At 39.4% G+C, this 21,238-nt stretch overlaps 2 protein-coding genes across 2 annotated transcripts; both read right to left on the reverse strand.

Moving 5' to 3' along the window:
• Positions 1-7,662: 7,662 nt before the first annotated feature.
• LOC148068123 (uncharacterized) lies at positions 7,663-10,345 on the reverse strand. The gene is made up of 3 exons (XM_087804571.1): positions 8,823-10,345; positions 8,477-8,765; positions 7,663-8,406 (listed from the first exon to the last, which is right to left on the reverse strand). Exons 1-3 carry the CDS (start codon positions 10,343-10,345, stop codon positions 7,663-7,665), a joined length of 2,556 nt encoding a protein of 851 aa, XP_087660697.1.
• Positions 10,346-14,387: 4,042 nt separating this feature from the next.
• Positions 14,388-20,648, reverse strand: cnga4 (cyclic nucleotide gated channel subunit alpha 4). Its single transcript, XM_087804572.1, has 6 exons — positions 20,563-20,648; positions 20,393-20,499; positions 18,122-18,705; positions 16,859-17,104; positions 16,547-16,712; positions 14,388-15,091 (listed from the first exon to the last, which is right to left on the reverse strand). The coding sequence occupies exons 1-6, from the start codon at positions 20,604-20,606 to the stop codon at positions 14,388-14,390; spliced, it is 1,851 nt and encodes a 616-aa protein (XP_087660698.1). The 5' UTR covers positions 20,607-20,648.
• Between the last annotated feature and the right edge of the window lie 590 nt (positions 20,649-21,238).

Raw genomic sequence — 21,238 nt, forward strand, 5'->3', positions numbered from 1 at the left:
TCAAACTATACCTGGGTCAACGCAGTAACATGACACTACGAAGCCGTGCAGCATTTAACATCATTTATGAGCCAGTGCGCCCTATGTGTGGATTATACCTGTTCATTGATATTGCGCCGTATAATCCGGTGCGTCTTAAGGTCCGAATAATACGGTATAAAAAGTTTGGATAAAGTGTCAGAGCTAAACTTTGCTTTTTAATAGTTACTAAACATAATGAATGAAACACTATACTGGTGATGGGTCAATTTGTGAAGAAATAGAAAAATCTGATTTTAATTTCGCCTCTGAACCTCTTCTCTTATTATGGTAGGAGTTTGCCATTCTTTCAGTTCCTGAAAGGGAAATTCCCACCAAGATCCAGCTTCTCTAAACTGCTATAGTTAAGATTTTTATTCATTCATTTTCATATACAGCATACCCTGATAATGAGCACAATGTGTCCATTTAAATGGTTTCAATCAAGTTGAGAACATTTTTAAGTTTGTAAAGCAAAGGTTTTGACTCTATCGTTCTTCTTCCTAAGTTGAGTTGAGGTTTTAAATTATTAATCAATCTTCATAGCCCTCCAGGGTGAACCAGTTCTAGATCAGCTCTTAGATTCAGGGTTCTGATCCATTTAAAGAAAACTGCTGAGAAATGTTGGCATGTTTAAAAAATTGTGCGAATAAAAAGTAAAACTTCCATCTGTTCCTTTGACTCACAAATGAACTTGTGTTTACTGAGTGACTAACAAAAGATTGATCCGTGACCTGCCGACATAACTTGTAAATGACCCAAATACATTTTCATATCTTCTTTTCTTGATGAATATTTAACTCCCGGCTCAAGCTGCCGAACGTTTGTCTGTGTTTGCTGCGTGTTTGTGTGTGCGAGAAAGTGTGTCTGATGCTCTTTGAAAAGCTAAATGTCAGCGGAGAACCTCTGATGTGCTTTCACCGAGGTGAGATAAGAGGAGAGGCTGCCGGCTGATCGCAGCCACCTGGGATCCAGCGCGCAGAGATTTTGGACAGATTAGAAACCGGATCGTTGACGGCATCAGCACTTCTTCAGCACGAGCTGATAGGGTAGTTAAATCATCACTTGTTGCCAGGTCACATGGTGCCAGCTGCTGACACGCATTACTTGGTGGGATTTTCACTTTTTCTTCATATTTTCAAGGTCCAGTATTAATTGGTCACCAGTTTATCTAGGATTTAAGATTGTGTGTCTTAAAATGACAAAGTTATCTCGAAACACTTTGCAGTTGAAGTAAAACTAAAGTGGAGAAAAGAAAAACAGGCGAAGAAAGAACTCCTTTTAGAAGAAACCTGGAGCAGAACCAGACTCTGTGTTGATGGCCTCCTGCTGCGACCACTTGGAAGGGTGGTTGGGGGGGTAGACAGATGGATGGATGGATGGAGGATACAGTGAGAGAAAAGAGGAGAGTAAGGCAGCAGAGTCCATGGAGGGTACTCTGGATCCGTTGACATGGTGGCGATTCTGGATCCAGCAGCAGCGCTGGAGGTGGACCCATGGAGCTCCGGGAGAGATGAGAAAAGTGTGGGTTTAAACTGCACAGGTGATGAATAGAATTCAGAAAATAATGTTCCTTTTCTTGATCTACGGTCTTTGGATCGATCATCTCGAGGTTCTTTCCTTGTGGTCCGGTCTCTATAAGTCTCGCAAAGTAGGCTTTAATATTTTCTTTAAATAGCATTGACCAAAAAACATAAAATATCTTATTAATAGGGGTGTGTGTTGGCAAGAATCTGGCCGTACGATACATATCATGATACAGTGACAATGATACAATAGATTGCGATAGTGTAGTAACAAGGATATATTTGTAGTAATGGTGAGTACTTGACTCTGGTGTTGCAGAATTTACAGACCAAATGACTCTTGACGAAGTCGTAACTGCTATCATTTGTTTTTGGAACCCAAATATCATCTTTAAGAGCTCACTGTATCCTCTTGTCCTCAGTCACCGCCATGATGAATCCTTCTCTCTAGCGTCCGGAAGTTTGATTGCAACACTAAAATGCCCTGAATGGACTCATAATTGGGAGTGAAAAGAAAATAAGTTAAGCTTCTTATACCCTAGAACTGTACATATTGGGAAATCAGTCACAACAGATAAATTGAATTGTTCCAATGAAACCAAATGTATTTCTCGGCTTCACATCTGAGAACATCTGCAACTTTATCCATCCAACAAGAATGTTGAAATTATATAATCTTACATTATTATGCTGCTGCATTCTGATCGATTGAGCAGGAACTCAGAAGAGAAGAGAAAAAAAAACAAAAAAAACCTCCCACACCACGGGATGAATCTCTTGCTACTGTTGTCTTCATGTTTGCACAACAAAGTGTTCGCATCTGAACTCTCCTTCTCCACTCTTGCTCTCAACAGGTTTCCTGGACTCCTTACACGGCTGGACCTGATGGAGTTTCATCCAGACGTACAAAAGAAAATGTTGTCGACTCTGACAGTTACCGTGGGGACGGCAGCAACTGTGTGACCTTAAATAGCAGCACTGAGAACAGAGTGAGGCACGACAGCACAAATATGTGGAGATTTTCTCATCATGTAAAAAACACATGTTAGTTTTTATTTGAAATATAATTTAATAAAACAATATTGTATTATAAAATTTGACTGTTTTAAGACAAGGAGAATTCATTACTAAGGTGCATCCATCTTGTATTATAACCGGGACATTAGAAATTGTTCAGAAGAAACTTAAATAAGACGATATTCTAAGCTTGTTTTTAGCAGAAGGTTTCAGCCTCTCAGCTCCAACTACAACTGTGTCCTCACTGATCACAAGTGTCAGTGCGCATGTGTAGGATTTACGCCAATATCCTGAGATCTACCGCTAAAAACAATCTTAAAATACAGACTTGTTTCTCATGTCCAGACTTCAATATGGACGTTTCAGACGAGCAGTTGAGAAGTTTGTTTGTTTTTTTGGACGAAGATGAAGACAAAGGTTGTGGATGTGTCCCAATTGGTGCACTTCTGCACTTACACTTAATATTTGAGTGCGCAATTGCGTCCCGATGAGCAGTGTGTGAAAATGTAGTGCACAATGAGCCCTTATTTGACGTTCAAACAGCCAGAAAATAGAGTGTGGATCGATGGACACTTTCCACCCTTAACAACCGCCATCTTAGTGACGTAGATGACGCTAAACTGAAGCTACGTCACTGACGACGCGTCTTCGGAGCAGATACCGACGTAAATGTCTCGAGAAAACACTTATTTTACCACAAAACAACACAACAACATTAATAACGAAATTAAAACACATCTTAATAACGCACTTGATTAAGTGCACTGCTGACAATTTTGACAGTGTAGTACTGTCTCAAATGAAAGACTGCTTTTTCTTCTACTACTTTTTTAACACTGATTGCAACCAGTCGTTGACACACTATTACCAACACTTGACAACACTTTTCATCAATTGAAACAAGTTATTAAGTTGTGTTTCATTGTGTTATTATTGTTGCTGCGTCGTTTTGTGGTAAAATTAGTGTTTTCTCGATTTACGCCGGTATCTGCTCCGAAGAAGCGCCGTCGGTGACGTAGTTTCCGTTTAGCGACATAGCTCTAGACGTAGCGTCATCTACGTCACTAAGATTGCGGCCCTTAAGGGTGGAAAGTGTCCATCGATCCAGACTCAATTTTCTGGACATTTGAGAGCGCCAATTGAGTGCTCATTGCGCAATCACATTTTCGCACACTGCTCAATGTAGACGCAATTGTGTACTCTAAATATATAAGTGTAAGTGCAGAAGACAAGTTAGCAACGGTCACTACATTAGCATGAACATTCATTTTTGTCTGTAACTCTAAAAAGGAACATATTACTAAAATAATCCCAACCCTTAGTCGCTATAAGGGTGAGTAAAAGTTTCAATTTTGGGTGAGTAGAATAAATGTTGAGTCAGAAATGACTTTAAATCCTCCTGGCCTACTTCACACTCATGGTAAACGTTGAGGGTTAAATGTCTCAGCAGGAGAAAAAAAAAAAAGGCTGGAAACACAGGATGAGCAGCTGCTTAGGAAGTAAGAAGCATCAGTGGAAAACAATGAAGTGGAGGCTTTCAGCGCGGAAGCAGCTGATGGGAAATTACCTCGCGGACAAGAGGACTTCTGCAGATACTCGACTGTTGTTTGACGTCATTATTTGATGAACAATCCTTCTTTCTTGTGAAGGAACAGAGAATAACATTGTGCCACGATTGAGGAAACTTTATAGGAGGATGAAGGTTTGTTTTGGATTCAGAGCAGAACCCTTCGGCAGCATTCAAAGTTCAACCAATGTGTGCGTGTGTGTCGTTGTGATGTTGGACTTTATGGTATCATCAGTGTGTGTGTGTTTGTACAAAACTGTCTTTTCGTTGAAATATTAGAAAATGATCTTAAACCCACTGAAAACACTTTATTTTTCTGGAGATATAATCTTGTTACCATGACCACACCCACTCTGCTGTGATTGGTCAATCGTGGAGATTTGTCACTGCGCGTCATCAATCCTGGAAGTATCCACCACAAGGGACTCGTTGTATAAACAAAGCAAGGTGTGATTACAGCTGGCTCGTTGAGGAGTGAAGCCATTATTACGTCATAATGGACCCTCGTAACCTCTCGTTCGCCCAGATTTCAGAGCAACTTTAGGAAGTAATAAGTTCAAAATAAGGTCATGATGAGGGACTTACTGCATCTTGGAGAGAAAGACGTTTACAACATGGGTTTCAGATTAGTTGCCCTTTAGCTAGACGTGGAAATAATCCTCACCACGGTTTCAAGCTGTGCACACGCGTAGGGAGTCGAGGGTGCAACTCTCCGTTGAGTCATTCCTGAAATATCTCAGGTTGGAAATGTCGACGCTCAGGTCACAGCCCAGCTGTGATCCCACCTCGGCGTCATAAACGTCTCCGCAGCCTTCTGGCCATATTTCTCCGAATGAAGAACAAGTTTGAACCTTCAGTCTGTAATGAACTGCAAAATGAAGTTTAACAACGCCGAGGCACTTGTTGTGACCTGCGAAAGAGCAACTGAAGCTCTTGGCATCGACCTGTTCAGATCAAATAAAAAGCTTAAAACGAAAAGAAAAACTCTTTTTCATGACCGTGTTGCTGTTGTTCATCTAAGGTGGGCCACTTTCCAAGAAGGTTAAACCTCAATTAATTTTCAAGACGAGTGTCAGAAGCTTCGAGGGACAGATGGCTCTTTTGTTCAACCCGGGGACACCACTTTTATTTTTCTCAAGTTCTGAAAAGCCTTCACAAATACCTATAAACTGCCTTAAAAACATTTTTTCCTGAGTGCATCCATATAAAAAACTGTTGCCTACATCACCGAAAGAAATGTGGATTTCTATTTGGTATGACATTACATTAGTTACACACTACAATTTTGTAATTTCCTAGAATTTGAATTCTTTAATTGGGGACCTTAAGCACATATAAGATTTAATTGTGATTCATTGATTACACATTTATTTTATTTTATAAGATACATTTTTTAAATCACCCGACACTGGTGTTATTATTATTATTATCTATTTATTTTTGCTTCTCATTTTATTTGTAAGCAGAATAACTCAAAGAAAGTCGTATTATCTTTTCATCCTTATAGTCACTTATGATATTTGACCTATAGATTGGATGTTAAACTAAGTTGGTGATCTTAAGTTCCACAATTTAAGAATTGTCAAAACAAAAATAAATCAAAATACTGAGCACTACTAACAGATGTACTTTGACCTTTGATCAATGAAAAGTTTAAAGTCCTAATTTGACTTTTTTTGCATCATGTATCAGTTTCACTTTATTTAAAAGGACAATGTGCAGTTACAGGAGCAATCCAGGCTAGCTCTGCACCAGGTACCCTCCACCCCCTTACAACTATAAATGCAAATGCTCTTACCAACATAATGCATGTTTTGTAAAGTGGAAGGCGACACCGACAATGACGCAAAGTTGATTTGTTGCTAAACTGAGCTTCAGTTCTGTTTCCATGACACTGCAAAGTTACAAGATGTACAAAGAGTCGCGTCCAGACTACAGTAATTGTGGCTCCGGTCTGACGTCTGACTTTGAAGAAACTGATAATACGGACAAACACTTTGTAACCATGTGTCCCGGGAGGAGTAATTGCCTCCGATGTTGCAGTTAAACAACTTTATAAAGACTGTCAGAAATGTGATGATATTTCAGCCTTTTTTCTTAACAAAACAACACTTTGTTCACATTCTTTTCACAGCCTTTGCTCAGATCGCCAGACTCTCTTCTTTTTTGCGACCAGAAAATTTAGCCCTTGAAATAACATGTTATTTTAAGGGCTAAATTGTCACATTACATGGACATGATGTGCTTTCACAAAACAGTCAACTAAGAGACATACCAATCTTTTTTTTCCTTTATTTATTATAATTACAATCACAAAGATGCCGAAAACCGCTTTATAAAAGAGACAACTTAATTTATTTAAACTGCAAAGCACAAAAGTACATTAAATATGTTATGGTGAAGATTCTCCTCAACACGATAAACTACAAATTATATTTTTTCAACTCACAACATACAGACTAGACTAAAAGAAAACAAACAAAAAAAGTGTGATTATTTGTTTTAAATATTAATCTATTTATCTATCTTCTTCTGTTGCTCACCACCATCATTCTAATTTTCTTTCCTGGTTCTTAAAAGAATGTCACCAATAACAAACTCTCACATGCTCATTAAATACTGCGGGGGGGAAAAGATGTACTACGTAGCCACTTCTCCGGGACAGAAATTTTAGTAGGACTTTTTTCTTAGTTTTGTATCTATAGTCCCAGAAATGCCCACTAGAGGGCTCCCTAACATTTAAAAAGGGTATACCACCCTCCAACTTATGCTTGCTTATGGAAATAGAATATACATTTTATATATATTATTATTATATATAATATGACATTTACGCTTAAAAGTGTGTTTATAATAATTGAGCTTTATTTGTAAAGCGTCTTTCACCGAACCACGGACAATTTATTCTTGACGATTCTTACCCGACAATCAATTGTGTAATCCCTCCCTAACATTTTACTGATTAGAGACTAACTATTCTTCCAATTCAATTGTTTGAAAACCATTGCTTAAGATCTGCTGCAAAACTGAAAAATACAGCTTAATGCAGATCATTTCAATCTTTATATCATTCCTGAAATTGCTAAAACTTTCTGGACTTAATATAACTCTCAGTCCTTTCCTTGGTTCCTGCATGCGAATTTAAATATGGCTGGTTTTACCCAGCGCTCATCACCCACCCTGCACCTCACTTCCATCTGTTGACACGGAATCCATTAAGGCAGCATGAATATTAATTCAAGACTCGGCTGCTGGTTATAGAAGGCAGTAGAGTAGGAGGACGGAGACGAGCAGACGTGTTCCTCCAACTGTCAGTTAGGATCAGTGACAGCTGGAAAATCTCTGATCTTGTCAAGAATTATTGAAATCCTCCCTGACAACATGCACATAGCATTTTTAAGACTGACTGATAGAAACGTATTAAGTTATTATCTACTAAGTGTGTATGTGTGTGTTCATAGCCCCATGTCTTCTGTGAAAGATTTGTAGTCTGTAAGGATTATTTGATTTGAGTAAGTGTTGGAAATAAAATGTTTACTTCTGTAGGGATTTGTACTGGTATACTTTGATGCAGTGGTGCATACTGTCAGACACTGCTAGCTGTCCTTCAGGCAGAAGGGCAAGGCCCCGGGGACTACTTAGTCCCTGGTTAACTAAGGGCCAACCTACCCCTTCTGCTGGATAAACCAAAACTCTGTGTGTTTCCCCCCAGTCTGCAACTATCACACTCCCATCTGCATCAATACAGATGCCCCAAGGACAGGTCAAGACGGGCCCCATTCCTGAACACACTCCCAGAACTCGGATTGTGTTCCATCCTGGTTCTAGTACTTTGATGCAAGGTACCCGACCTGTCTCACTTCCCCTCTCAGACACAGCCACAATACCTGAGCTCAAGCATGCTGCCACCAAATAAGGCCGGTGGAATCCAGTTACTACTGTGCGTTCTAGACGTGAGCCTGTCTTTGTATCGAGCTTAAATGCAACAAGAGTGCCTTTTCTGATATCGGCTACCAGGAACTCATCAAGCCGAGTTACCGTCACACCTCTCGGAGCCTCCAACTCATCTTTTGCGGAGCTAAGTCTGTGTCCACCAAAAGTCTCGAGCAATCGACCGTGTCTGTTGAACACCAGCAGGGCTCGCTCCGCAGCACAGCTTAGTGCAATCAGTCCCTTGGAGTTCACTGCAATGTCGAAGTAGTTTCTGCATCGTCTGGAAGATCCTTCAGAATTAGATGAATTCACTTGCTGGAGGACATTTCCTCTTAGGTCAGTTACCTGAGCAAAGAAAACAATAGTCAAAGCAGAGTAACAAGATCACAAGGTTAGAATGTTTAAACACGGCTACCTGGACACGAGCGTTACCACAATCTACTATGAAGAGTTGACCTTGTGCAGTACAATGGATTCCACTTGGCAGTGTATATTCTGCACGACCTGAACCCTGTTTTCCAAACTGTCTGACTAGAGCGGCTCCTGCTGCACATGTGCTCATCGATATGTCGTCCTCATACAACTCGGCCAGCGCCGTGTCTCCTCTTTCCCCCTTGCCTCGCTTAGATCCACAGGATCCATCAATGACAGACATAGATAACGACCTGGCTACTGGCGGTTGTTTAAATCCAGGGGAAACAAGCCTTTTAATATGCTGGTGTCCCATAACTTGATTGCGATTAACAGGGTATATGTTAGACTGATCAGAGACTCTCTGCTTCCGGCCAAGTAGAGGTGAAGTGAAATTGGAGCCAAGACTCAAGTTACCACTCTGCCCACTCCAAGCTCCAACATTTATTCCTCCACCAATTGGTGAGTGGTTTCGAATGGTTAAATCCACTGCAGACTTCGACAGATTACCACGGCAGGTCAGAGGCCCTTGATTATTACTGCAGTTATGAGATGGGCTAATAATGAAGGTGTAATTTGAATCCAGGCTGTTTGCCGGAGAAGGAGCACGACCGGAGTCTCCAAGTGTCCCAATCGAGTGTTCGTCAGAACATTGGCTGAGACAAGAATGTGGACGGCTTGTGGAGGTGAGATCCAGGCAGCTTTGACTTGTTAACGGCTCTCTCATGGCCATTTTGGGAGATGAGAACGATCTGTTTCTGTACCTCATAATTCTGCTATTGGAATTCAGATTTTCATTCGTTTTTTCTTCATCTTGACGCTCTGAATTGAAAATGTTATTTTGCCTACCATATTCTTGTAATGTAGGCTGATTCTGCACTGGAAGTACAGTAAGGTACTTCCCCTGGTTTCTCTGCATGGGTTTTCCATGATTCTTCACAATGTTTAGATGATCTCTTTCATAATTCTTACTTTGGGCAATTACAGGAATGGCCAGGGTGGTGTCCCCTGTATTATGTTCAAAAGCTCCTGATTGAAGTTCTCCATCTGTTGACACCCAGTGGCAAGGTGAAGATCGTGTTGCGTTTTCTGGCGACTCCTGATCCGACCAGTTAGAGAGGGTAATCTTTTTAACAACTCTTCCTTTTAGGTTTGTCCTATCCTGCTTTTGAGAGCTTTTGTCTTCTGCATGACTTTGCTGACTTGGAACTCCACCTTGCACTTCCTCCGAATGAAGTGCACATAGTTGCCCGTTTGGCCCACAGCCTCCAGTTTGCAAGCACAGGTCCTGCTCTTGAACCCGTATGTCCCCAAAGGTCACAGCATTCGGTTGGGCGCTTGGTTTGAAGTTTACTTTTGTTAAGCTTATTGAAATCTCCCAAGGTTGAAGGAACTCGGAAACCTCCCTTAGCAGAATATCTTGGATAGATTCATTTTCACTTGGTCCCGAGTGTCTTGCTGCCTCTTGGAGTCGCTGCTTCAGATTGGCCAATTTAGAGTGTCTTTTGTCTAATAGGGTCTGGCTGACCCTGGAGGCTGACATGTTTTCTCTATGGACCTGCTCAAGACGTTGCTGAGTGTCCCGATGGTCTTGTTCAACTCTTTCCAACAGCCGTCGCTCCTCTCTATGTGCTCCATGAATAGCTCGCTCCACACCTCGCTTCACAGAGTCTATCTCAGATGCATGGCGTCTTTGAAGGCAACTAAGCTCTGCCTCAGCCTGAGCAAGGTCTTGCTGCACCTGAGCGAACCAGCATGGAGGAGGCAGAGGAGAGCGGCTAGGATACAGATTGTCGGGTTGACAATCGGAACCGGGGCTGCAGAGGGGAATTGGCGATGTTGGGTTGCTACTTAAAGGACTTCCAGGAATCATGGTGGTGTGTTTAATCCTCTTCACCTCTGTAAAACAATGAAACAGAATATCAAGAAATGTTACCAATAATGCTGATATATTTTCATGGAAACTAACATTCTTGTACATGGAAGACGTGGTCACCACCCTTTTCTGAGTCATGTTCTGTTTTTTTATGTTCTACCCAGTTCATCCGTCCCAGCTTTCCTAATCGCACTCACCAGGAACTTATCTAGCAATCAAGAAACCTGGATAAAGACCACCAAGTACCAGTGATGTCTGCTAGATCAACTTTGCTACCATACTGGTAAATTGCGTTCCTTCCTTCCTTCCTGGTATTCACGAGCTGTGTCCCAAATCAAGCACTTATACTTAGTATTTTGAGTGCACAAGTGCCTCCCAATTAGCAGTGTGCGAAAATGTAGTGTCAAAAACACAAACATTTTGTGTGGATCAATGGACACTTTCGTCCCTCAACGACCGCTGCGTTAGTGACGTAGATGACACTAAACGGAGTGCTGTCAAGTGTTGGCACATATACCAACTTCTGGTTACAATCAGCGTTAAAAAGCAGTAGAAGAAGAAGCTGTCGAGTCAATGTCAAGTGTTTAGCCAGAGTGTTTGATTTGAGACAGTACTGCCGAACATTTGCGCACTGGCCATGTATCTTAATTTGGACTATAAACCAGTGCATTCTGAGAAGTGAATGATTTGGAACAGAGTCTCGGTCTGTTGTTTCTTTTTTGTACTGCAAATGTGCAGTCGTCCAAGTCACTTACTTGTATTGTCATTTTGTTTTTTTCCCATGAGTCTTACCCTTGTTTTCTGTCTAGTATAATTTAATTGCTCTGTATTTTAGCTACTCCTTGGTTCTCCTTGTTGTTTGTCTGCTATTCGTTCTATTAAACTGACTCATTTTGAACTTGTTGTGCGAGTCTCTCTGCAACAACCACAAACCACACATACTTGGGTTTTTGCTTCACTCGGTATCCTCGGTATGCTGTTCTGTGCTTATTTCTTTGGCTGTGTCAGACTCAACTGCTTCATACAGAATATTCCTGACGAATATAAATTTAAATTACCCTAAAAGTTTGACAAAAGATGTAAAAAATCCAAATTTCTTATTGTAGTCAATCTTTTTAAGCAGAGGACATAGAATAAACTTAGTTTTCAAACATTCCGTTGAATAGGGAAACCAGATCTCGCCTTTGCCTGACAATAATGCAAAATACTATTTTTTATTTGATGAATAAAGTTTATTAAGACGTCACATGGTGCTCAGCAAATCATATACTTTGTTTGTTAGGCTTTATATTATCAAAATGGACTAAAATTACCGCGATAAATGTGCTTCAACAAACTTTTTGTGAGCATCTGTTGATAAAACAACCACAAAAATAAGGTCTAAGAAACACAATATGGTTGTCGATTTGTGTATTTCTGTTAGGATTTCAAATGTAAGTAAGCCAGAGGCAGTCACGAAGAGAGCAGGGTCGGGAACAGACGGTACCAGTGTCAATATTACAACAGTCCTCCACTCTTGCACTGGAAGAATAACCTGCTTTGATCTTTTATTCATGAGCAGAACAAAGTACATAGCACGTAGTGGAAAATGTATGTTTTTCAAAGATATTTGTTTTAGAGATTCTTGAAAGATGAGTTGATAACACAAAACTTTTTTTTCATTGTTTTTTTTTAACATAAATAAATACAATCAATAAAGCAGTGTCTAAATAGTATATTAAAGTAAAATCTTGAGGAGCCTATCCCTGTCTTACTTATCCATTAATAATTCTATAATGTTATTACCAATATCAACACTTGTTATAACTAATAATTAGTAATAAAATACAGATATAAAAACTAAATACTGGTTGCAAATGGATATTTATAGCATGTTGCCTAGGTCTGGTCACAACATGACCATCATTCACTTAAGGGTAGAGAGCCGGAGACGGCTGTTGCAGTCATTTTTATTGTGGCTGAATTTCTGAGAGTAACCCCCTGTAAAAAAAAGGGGGTTTCATATTTTTATAAAGCATATGCACATGATGAATATGGCAACAGGATGGAGACGCTTCAGTTATTCACAGATTTTGTCTCGTCTTCAACAGAACGTCCGGGGTAATGTTGCCAGAAGCCCCGATTTTTCTCTCCCTAATACATCGTACAAAGCTTCCCGGGGGACGCAGAGACGTTCCCAGACCCTTACTGTTTCCTGGGTATTCTGTGGACTTCTACATAAGCCCTGAACACATGACCAGCCAGGGGTCCACAAGGCATCTTAATCAGGTGTCCAACCCACCTTAACTGACTCCTCTCAAACGCTTCTACTGCAATGTTGATCGTTCATGACCATAGGTGAGGGTAGGTACGTGGATTTTAAATTAAATTAAAATCATGCCAAAGACAGGATTGTTGTTGTGAGTTGTCAGGTTAGGGATCTGACTTTAACGCCCTTACTTACTTAAACAAAGAATAGAAATAAGATCTGGTTTAAAATCACACATTTTTACTTGCATACAAGTAAGAAAGAAGAATAATACAGAGTTTACATGTCTCTCTGAATCAAAGAGCAATTAGGTTGCTGTTATTTTGCCTTTTATTGTCTTACTCCAAAGGTTCCACTAATTACAAGCTTGAGTGAGTTATTATCCTCAAGGTCGAGGGGGGTGTTTACTCCTTCAAATTAGTTCCTGACGAAGATATCTCTAATCCCCAAGTAGTTGTAAAAACACCAACAGTGATACAATAAAAATAATATTATATGTGTAAGTAAATTTGATGAACTGAAGCTCAAGACTTTCCCATCAGACATAATCTAATTTGTTTATGTAAATGAAATGTTAGGCTATTGAATAACAGACCTGGTTCTGATCACATTACCAATCTACATTATTGATTAACGGAGTCCGGTTTCCCTTTACTCTGCTGCAAAGTCTTTCCAGAAGCGTTGACAAATAAATAATAATAATAATAATAATGTCTATTTATATAGTGCCTTTCTAGACCAGGGTCACAAAGCGCTTTGCCAGCCATTCAAAGCAAAAGAAGTGTGAAAAAGGTTGGATTGAATTAGGCAAAGAAGAAATAATTTCCTGTAACTTCGAGAAGTACTGAGGTCGAGAGATGAGACCTAGAAAAAACAGTTTGGAAATGCAAGTCTAACGGAAAAGAGAAATCTGGAGTTAATATTTAAAAGTAAGTAAATTAGTGAGATCTACTTTTTTTGACCTACAAGTAAATGCGAAGAAAAAAAACTAATTCTTACCTGCAGAAGAGGTTCATCTTCCATCAGTCCTCATCTCTTCTCTCTCTCTTTCCCGCTCTCGTTTGTTTTCTGTTGCTAAGAGACAAAAAGATCCTATTTCCCACAACCCTTCGTCCATATCTAGTACCCGACTTTAATGGATATTAAATTAACTTTAATCAGGTAATTATGAGGATTAATAAAGATGTAATGTAACACAAATCGGATCTTAATCCTACCATATTTTTTTTAAAGGTCAGTATTGTTGTTTTTGTAATTGGAAAGGTATGGCTCTTTGAACATATTTATACTTATGATGTCAGAGTAAATCCGTAAATCGAATCTTATAGAAATATTTACAGAAAACCGTTTTATTTTATACTTCAAATAATCAAATTCTGTCTAATTTTTTATTTTGTAAAGAATTCAAATTCATTTATTTTTTTTGTCCCTTTCTTTAGTATTGTTTGTCACTCACAACAAATAAAAATAAAATTAAAATAATAAATACATTTAAACATATTTACGTACATTCAAATAACCTGTCTGATTATGCCTCTGTATTTATTTCATAATTTTTCTAGTAATATCCCGACCAATTTATTTCAAACTTTTTTATATTTAAATTTTTTGTCAGTCAGTATTTTTTCATGTTTTCCTGTCATATTTAAGTATTTTTTATTTTTCAATTCTGCATAGAAAGTCACTGTTGATAATGTATCCAGACAACATAGACAACATTTATTTTACATTTTCCATAAAAACTTCAAATAGAAAAACACACGAAGGGGCAAAAATACAGTTTTTTTCTCTTTATTCATCCTGTTGCTTCTCTTGATCTCGCTCATCTGTTTGTTCCTTTGTCTCACCAGACTCTTCTTCTACCTTCGTTTCATCTACGATCTCAGCCCCATCTCCATCCTCCTTCTCTCCTGGATCTATTTTCTTCTCCTCGTCCATCTCTTCTTCCACCACCTCATATTGACTCTTGCTCTTCGTGTCACTCTCCCGGCTGTCTCTGTGTTCCTGTTGAGCCGTGGTCTTTGAATCCTGCTCTTCTTCACCCTCCGCCTCCTCTCGTTCCCAAACCAGTTCTGTGCCGACACCTTCTCCTCTGCCCTGTCCTAGATCCCCATCTTCTTCCTGACCCCTCGATGGAGACTGATTCCCATTCGTGGCCCACTCTTGCTCCACCTGCTCAACTCGTGCCTGCATCTTACGGTTGCTGGACTCTATCTCGACCATGAGCCGAGCCAGTTTGGTCTGGAGGACCTCCAGGGTGCCCTCCAGACGGCCGATCTTGGTCTCTATTTTCTCGTCCTCTTCGTCCGCCCCATCCTTGTTCTCGGCTAGCATGCCCATCTTGGTGAGGATCTGTCGGCCTTTCTCCTCCAGGTGGCGCTTCGCGGCGGGGAACTCGGACAGAACGTCGGTCAGGTCTTCTTTGGAGAGGCTGAAGAGGTCGGAGTGGCCGATGCTTCGGATGTTGGCGGTGCGACGATTTCCTGACTTGTTGCCTAAAACATGAACATCATCTTGTCATGGTTTAGAACAATACTTGAACCATAATTACAGTGGCCTAAAAGGTCTTAAAAGAAATTACAATTAAATTGAATGTAAATGTAAATTTGTTTCAGTAAATTGTACTTTTGTTTTAAAGTTTGTAAATTTGTTTCAGTAAATTGTCTTTTTTTTAAATTTTGTAAATTTGTTTCAGTAAATTGTCTTTTTTTTTAAGTTTGTAAATTTGTTTCAGTAAATTGACATTTTTTATTAAAGTTTTGTAAATTAATTCGAGGAAATTGTTATTTTGTCTCAGTTTTTTTCCCCAGGGCTTGAAAAAGTGTTTCAGAATGTGTTCATTTATTTCAGGAAGTTGTAAATTCGTTTAAGAGTTTGTCATTTTGTTTCAGAATTTGTAATTTCCTTTCCACACCTGGGCCACCGTAATAATGTATTGTTTACATGCACCTGAGTCTATGACTTTCTATAAATCAAATAATGACAGAACTAATGGTTTTCAGGAAGAAACGTGACCCAAACCCAAAAATAAATACTTAAAAGGTCAAGATAACACCGAGACCAACACAGCAAACAGTTTGATGTGACTACAGCGAATAAGGTTTAAAATTCCTTCTCGTCGTGACTTAAATGAACATCCACGCTCTTAAATGGAAATATCGCCATCATGTGGTTGTTACTGTGCAACAGGAAAACAAGACGGTAGATAAAGTAAATGATAATACTATACCAGGAAACCTGGACGAGGAAATAGATACGTTTTTAACCACTTTTTTATTTAACCGAAGTGATTCTGACAAACATTTTTGAGTTATTGTATTAGACTTACTTACTTTACTTTAAGAAATATGCTTTCATCCTAAGTAACAAAAACGTAACAAAAAAAAACAACCTTTTTAATCCGTGTTTTTAACTCCCTTCCCCAACTAATGTACTCTGTTGCACTTATACTACTGTTAGTAGTTGTTGTTTTATTTATTTAATCTGATTTTTATTATTATTTTTGTAATCGTTTTTTTCCATATGTTTAATCTTTTTTTTGAGGAACAATTCAAATGTCCTAAATGACAGAAGAGAAAAGGGAATATATATACCATGACTAACTTCATTTCATCAGGTCTTTATCCAAATTATCAACTAAATTATGTATTTATTTTCTATTTTCTCTTTCAGAGGTAAAGCAGGAGACATGGTCTCATCGCTTTGCTAAATTTATTCAACAACAACAAAAAAAAAAAAATCCTAGTTTCAACAACAAGTAATATTAATAATAATTTACATCAGCATGTAAGTAAGTAATTTTTTATTTGTATAGCGCTTTTTCCAGACCAGGGTCACAATTCACAGAAATATAGATTAAATAAACAACTTTAACCTTTTATTTTTATATTTAAAGAGATTTTACCCATACGTCTCAAAAGAAACAAGCATTATTTCACAACCGGACTCACCCTTGATGTTCAGGATACTTATCTCCCCGAAGAAGTTTCCTTCGCTCAGCACAGCAAACTCCGTAACTCCGTCGTCGGCCACCACGGCTAGTTTTCCATCTTTGATGATGTACATCTCATGACCTACGTCGCCTTTTTTGCACACGTACTCACCTGGACTAAAAACCTGTGGCAAAAAAATGGGACCAAATAATTCCACCATTATTATTTTTGAAATTTCAACAGGAATAAGGCAAATTCTGAAACAAGAATTACTCAAGGTGTCCATAGGGGGCAGTGTTAAGAGTTGTACCTGTGATCCAGGAGTCATACCTGAGGCGTGAGTTTCAGGACGAGCTCCTCCAGCAGACTTTTCTCACAGCTCTGGAAGATGGTGACTTTAGAGAGCGTGGGTAGATGAACGCTGACGGCGATCTCTGTTCTCAGGTGAACCGGGAGCTGCTGCAGGATTTCGTTCTCTCTGATGATTTTTTTGTTGATGTGAAGATGCTGGTACCAGTTGTCTGTGCGCTGACGAAGCTCTTTGCTGATGTGGTGACTTCGCAGGTAGGCTTTTACCTGGGACACAGAAGATTTTAGGTTTGATAAGGAAGTTCTTGGGTACTCTCCAAAAATAGAGCTCTTGAGGAATGGGTACGACTTCACAATGTATTTATAATTATTAATAAATATAGTTAAGTATATAGATTTGATACGTTTGTTGTAGTTTAATACAAACGTTTGAGAGGAGAAGGTTAGGGTTGATAAGGAAGTTCTTGGGTACTTGACTTAATAAATGGCTTTTTCATTGTAAGTATCAACCATTCATACTGTATGGGCCAGTAGTACATGCTACACAAAGTATTACGTATAAGATTAGATGGACTCTGGAGATCTCCTTCAGGAAATTGGGTTTCCGGTTCACAGCAGACGATAGTGTCATAAAAACAAGAACAAAGTGCAATTTAAAGAAAAAAGTGCAAATGTAAAGAAAATAGATCAAAGGAAATATTATTATAATATCGATTATTAGATTATATATGAAAAGACCTCCAATCAACGTCTGCGAACATATTATAGGAACCAGAGAGAGGTCATCTTAACTTCTAACATGGCAATGTGGTACCATAATCTTAACACAATAAGGAAGAAGCAAGCTTCCGAAAAGAGTAAATCAAGCCTTAAAAATCACAGAAAATATTAAATTGTATGTACAAGGAAGTCTAATGAAGAGCACTGGCTGAATACCATGTAACAGCAACTGCCGTCTTCTTGATGGCAGATGACACGATGGCACACTTTTGGCAAATCCCTTCCCTTCAATCACCACATTGCCATAGTTTTTTGCCGATCTTACTTTGAGGTAGTAAGGTTAGAATAAGGGGTAAGGGTTATTGGAGGGCTAGAAAAGAGGGCTACCATTATTGACTGACCATAGTTGCGCCCATATAAAGGGGGAACGCAGCCTTCTGTGGCAACTGGAAAAAACAGTTGGAGCCTATTCGCCCATTCGGATGGCTTATATGAAAATGGTCATAGGATGGACTGATAACAGCTGTATCGGGCTTTCGGTATACTTTCCGCATCTGTACTTACTAGCTCGTGATTTGGAAAGAAGACGTTATCCCGATCTCGAAGGCTGGTGATAACGTTGCCCACGTTCCCGACTATCGATGCAAACACCAGCACAGCGATGAGGAGGTCGGCGATCATGAACAAGTACTCCTCTTCTCTTTTAGGTAGCGGCGTGTCCCCCACTGTGGTGAAAATCTGGGCCGAAAACCAAAAGCAGTAAAAGTACTGACGCCGCATCGAGGCAAACTCCGGGTCGGTGGTGTTGGGGTACACCCAACGGTCGCTCCCAAAGCCGATGTAGCTGGAGAGGGCGAAGTAGAGGCAGGCGTTCCAGTGGATCAACACGAAGATGTAAATCATGAGCTTGGAGATGCGGAAGGTGTTCGGGTAGGAAGTTCGCGTCTCCATGCGGTCTAGTGCCTCGTTGAGTCTGGGTGTGCGAAGAAGGCGGTTAATGCGCACCATTGGTGTCTGGATGCCAAACAGGAAGTAAAAAAAATCAGTGGGCAAAAGGGAGGTCAGATCTCGCAAAAAGTGCTTGGAGTGTAGGTAGCGGCTTTTTAGTTGAGCCAAGTCTGTGATCAGGATGCCTTGATCCAAGTACCCTGGAGACCGAAACAGAGTGTTAGTGATAGTTACATTTTGAAAGTTTGTTTTGAACGCATAAAAACAAAATGCTAATCTAAAAATATAACCAAGTCCCTCGGTTGAATATCTGAGGTTGGGTTGAGAAAGCGATGGGCAAAGTAAACATCTGCACAGTCTCCTGGGAAGTACAAATCTTCTTCTAGTAGTCAGAAACCTTTTTGGTTTAACTGTGTCCTCTTTTTTTCGATTGAAAAAAGGCCTTTAGCCACTTGGCCCTTATCCGGTTCACTAAATAACCCTACAGTAGTGTTTCCAGTGTTGTTCTCGGTGTTATCTTGACCTTTTAAGTATACATTTTAATGAGTATTGTTTTGATTGTTTAAGCACTTTGTGACACTGGTCTAGAAAAGCGATCTATAAATATAAATTACTTACTTACTTAAATAATTGCTAGAGTTAGTGCAAAAAACTCCTTCTAGATTAGATTATATAGACTTTATTAATCCCTCTGGAGATCTCCTTCGGGAAATTGGGTTTCCAGTTCACAGCAGATGATAGTTTCATAAAAACAAGAACAAAGAGCAAATAACAAGAACAAAGTGCAAAGGATGACAAAGTGCAAATATGAAGAACATAAATCAAATTAAAATAACACAAAGTAGTGTTTTACTGAACCTCTCCAGTGAGTTGCACATAATTCATCCTGACAATGTGTTTTAGAAACCCAAGGAAAATAAAGTTAATGGAGCACCAGTGTCTCTCTGACATTACTAGTAAGTTGGGTATCAAGAATCGTTTCAAATCGGGCCTTGCTCTAATTTTCCCAGAATCGTTCAAAAGTTTAAATTTCAATTCCTAGTTTCGATGCCCAGTCCTCGAAACGGAAGAAGAAGCCGCTGAGCACCATCCACCGGAAGGGTTTTCATAACCAAGTGAGTCAAGAAAAGAAAGAATATTTATAAGAGTATAAATATCCTGTAGCTTGTTCTTTGTAGCCAACTAAGAGCAACTAGAGCTGATGAGGACACAAGTGTATTCTGAGATTGAGCAGTAGTACACTCCAAAAAAAGAACTCTGAGGAAAGAGTACAGCTTTGAAATCTATTTTTAATAATAATAATAATAAATATAGTTAAATTCGATATGTATATTGTAGTTTAATGATACATTCATAGTAAAGTCCATTGAAAGTTAAAAAAAAATGTATAGAATATAATTGATGGAGAAAGTCAGAATATTTCATTCAGAAAGACCAATGTACTCTTTTTACCTCTTCAAAGAATTAGTAATTGAGAATTATCTAGGAGTTAAGAGCCCAGACACCTTGAAGACAAAAGTATTTTAAAACATTTTTTCGTCACGGTCAATACCCATCGTATGAATGTAGGTCAAGGAGTAAATCAAGACCATTGGCTTTTGACTCAACACCTTTACTATGACTGACCAAAACAGTGTCCAGAAAACTGAAAACAGAAAACTGATACAGTTGCTACATTGACGGTAAGTGGTTGCAGTACAAAGTAAAGCTTGTTTAGGTCATTATTCTTTGTAGTGGGATAGTTATTAGGGGAAACATATTTAACCAGCTAACATCAATATTAGCATCACAACACTCTAACTCATGACTTGAAAAGGTGACTTGTCCTGGAGAGTCTTTAAACTTCATGCAACAAACCTTGTCGCCGTTTAATAAAAGACGACTTACCCGTGTGAATGGTGATGATCATGTCTACGATGTACATGGCGTCAGACAGATAGTCCAGCGTCAGCCACACGGGGAGGTAGGCCAACGCAATCGAGGTGAAGCACGTCCTGTAATTTATGAGATACAGTCAAAATAAACCAAACTTGAATTTGTCAAGTTAGTTATCGTACCTCAGAATGATGATGACCCAGTTGTAGACGATGGGAAAGATCATGACTTGTAGCCAGACGTAGTAGAATTGCTCTGCTGGATCGACCACCCGCGGTATCCAACTGGGGAGGGAATGAAGAAGCTAAATACAAGTTATACCTCATTCATTAGAATCTGAAGGATCATTAGGATCTGAAGGAAATAATGTGAACTACTAGCTATGACTAGTTATAATGTTTGTTTCAGGAATACCTACTTCCTATTAGTGTTTTGTCGTTTTTCATGTACTGTACTTCATAGTTGATAGAAGCTAAATGTAGCACTTTCTCCAACTAAATACTTTTCAAAAAATGTTACCTCAGGAGCCGCTTTATCGTCAACATTTATTGGATTCTACTTACTTGGTTTGAATCCGCTGCTCTGGGATATTGTTGAGATTCCTTTCATCCACGTCCACTCCTGCTGATCCCTCATCTTGGACTTTCTGTCTCCGGTGCCATCTCGCCAGTCTCTGCCATTCATTCCTAACTTGTCTGGGTTGATTCATTTTCCACCAGGTCCTTCTCTTCTACCGTTAATTTAGTCTTCGAGGCTCATTCGTGAAGCTACCAGGTGATGCCTGTCTCCATGGAAGGAAACCACAACAGATACCTGGTCCCTTGGGGAAGTCCGCCCTCCTTTTAAAACCCAGCAGGG

Source organism: Callionymus lyra, chromosome 12 (genome assembly GCF_982586985.1).
Source record: "Callionymus lyra chromosome 12, fCalLyr1.hap1.1, whole genome shotgun sequence".
NCBI lineage: Eukaryota > Metazoa > Chordata > Actinopteri > Syngnathiformes > Callionymidae > Callionymus > Callionymus lyra.

Excerpts from the sequence above, each read along its gene's own strand:
- LOC148068123 (XM_087804571.1), bottom strand. The coding sequence starts at position 10,345 with ATGATTCCTGGAAGTCCTTTAAGTAGCAACCCAACATCGCCAATTCCC. Across the intron at positions 8,766-8,822 it reads AAGCAGAGAGTCTCTGATCA|GCTTGTTTCCCCTGGATTTA; the intron begins GTCTAACATATA and ends GCATATTAAAAG. Across the intron at positions 8,407-8,476 it reads GTGGTAACGCTCGTGTCCAG|GTAACTGACCTAAGAGGAAA; the intron begins GTAGCCGTGTTT and ends TTCTTTGCTCAG.
- cnga4 (XM_087804572.1), bottom strand. The coding sequence starts at position 20,606 with ATGATCTTTCCCATCGTCTACAACTGGGTCATCATCATTCTGAG. Across the intron at positions 20,500-20,562 it reads TGGGTCATCATCATTCTGAG|GACGTGCTTCACCTCGATTG; the intron begins GTACGATAACTA and ends CATAAATTACAG. Across the intron at positions 16,713-16,858 it reads TCCTGAAACTCACGCCTCAG|GTTTTTAGTCCAGGTGAGTA; the intron begins GTATGACTCCTG and ends TTTTTGCCACAG.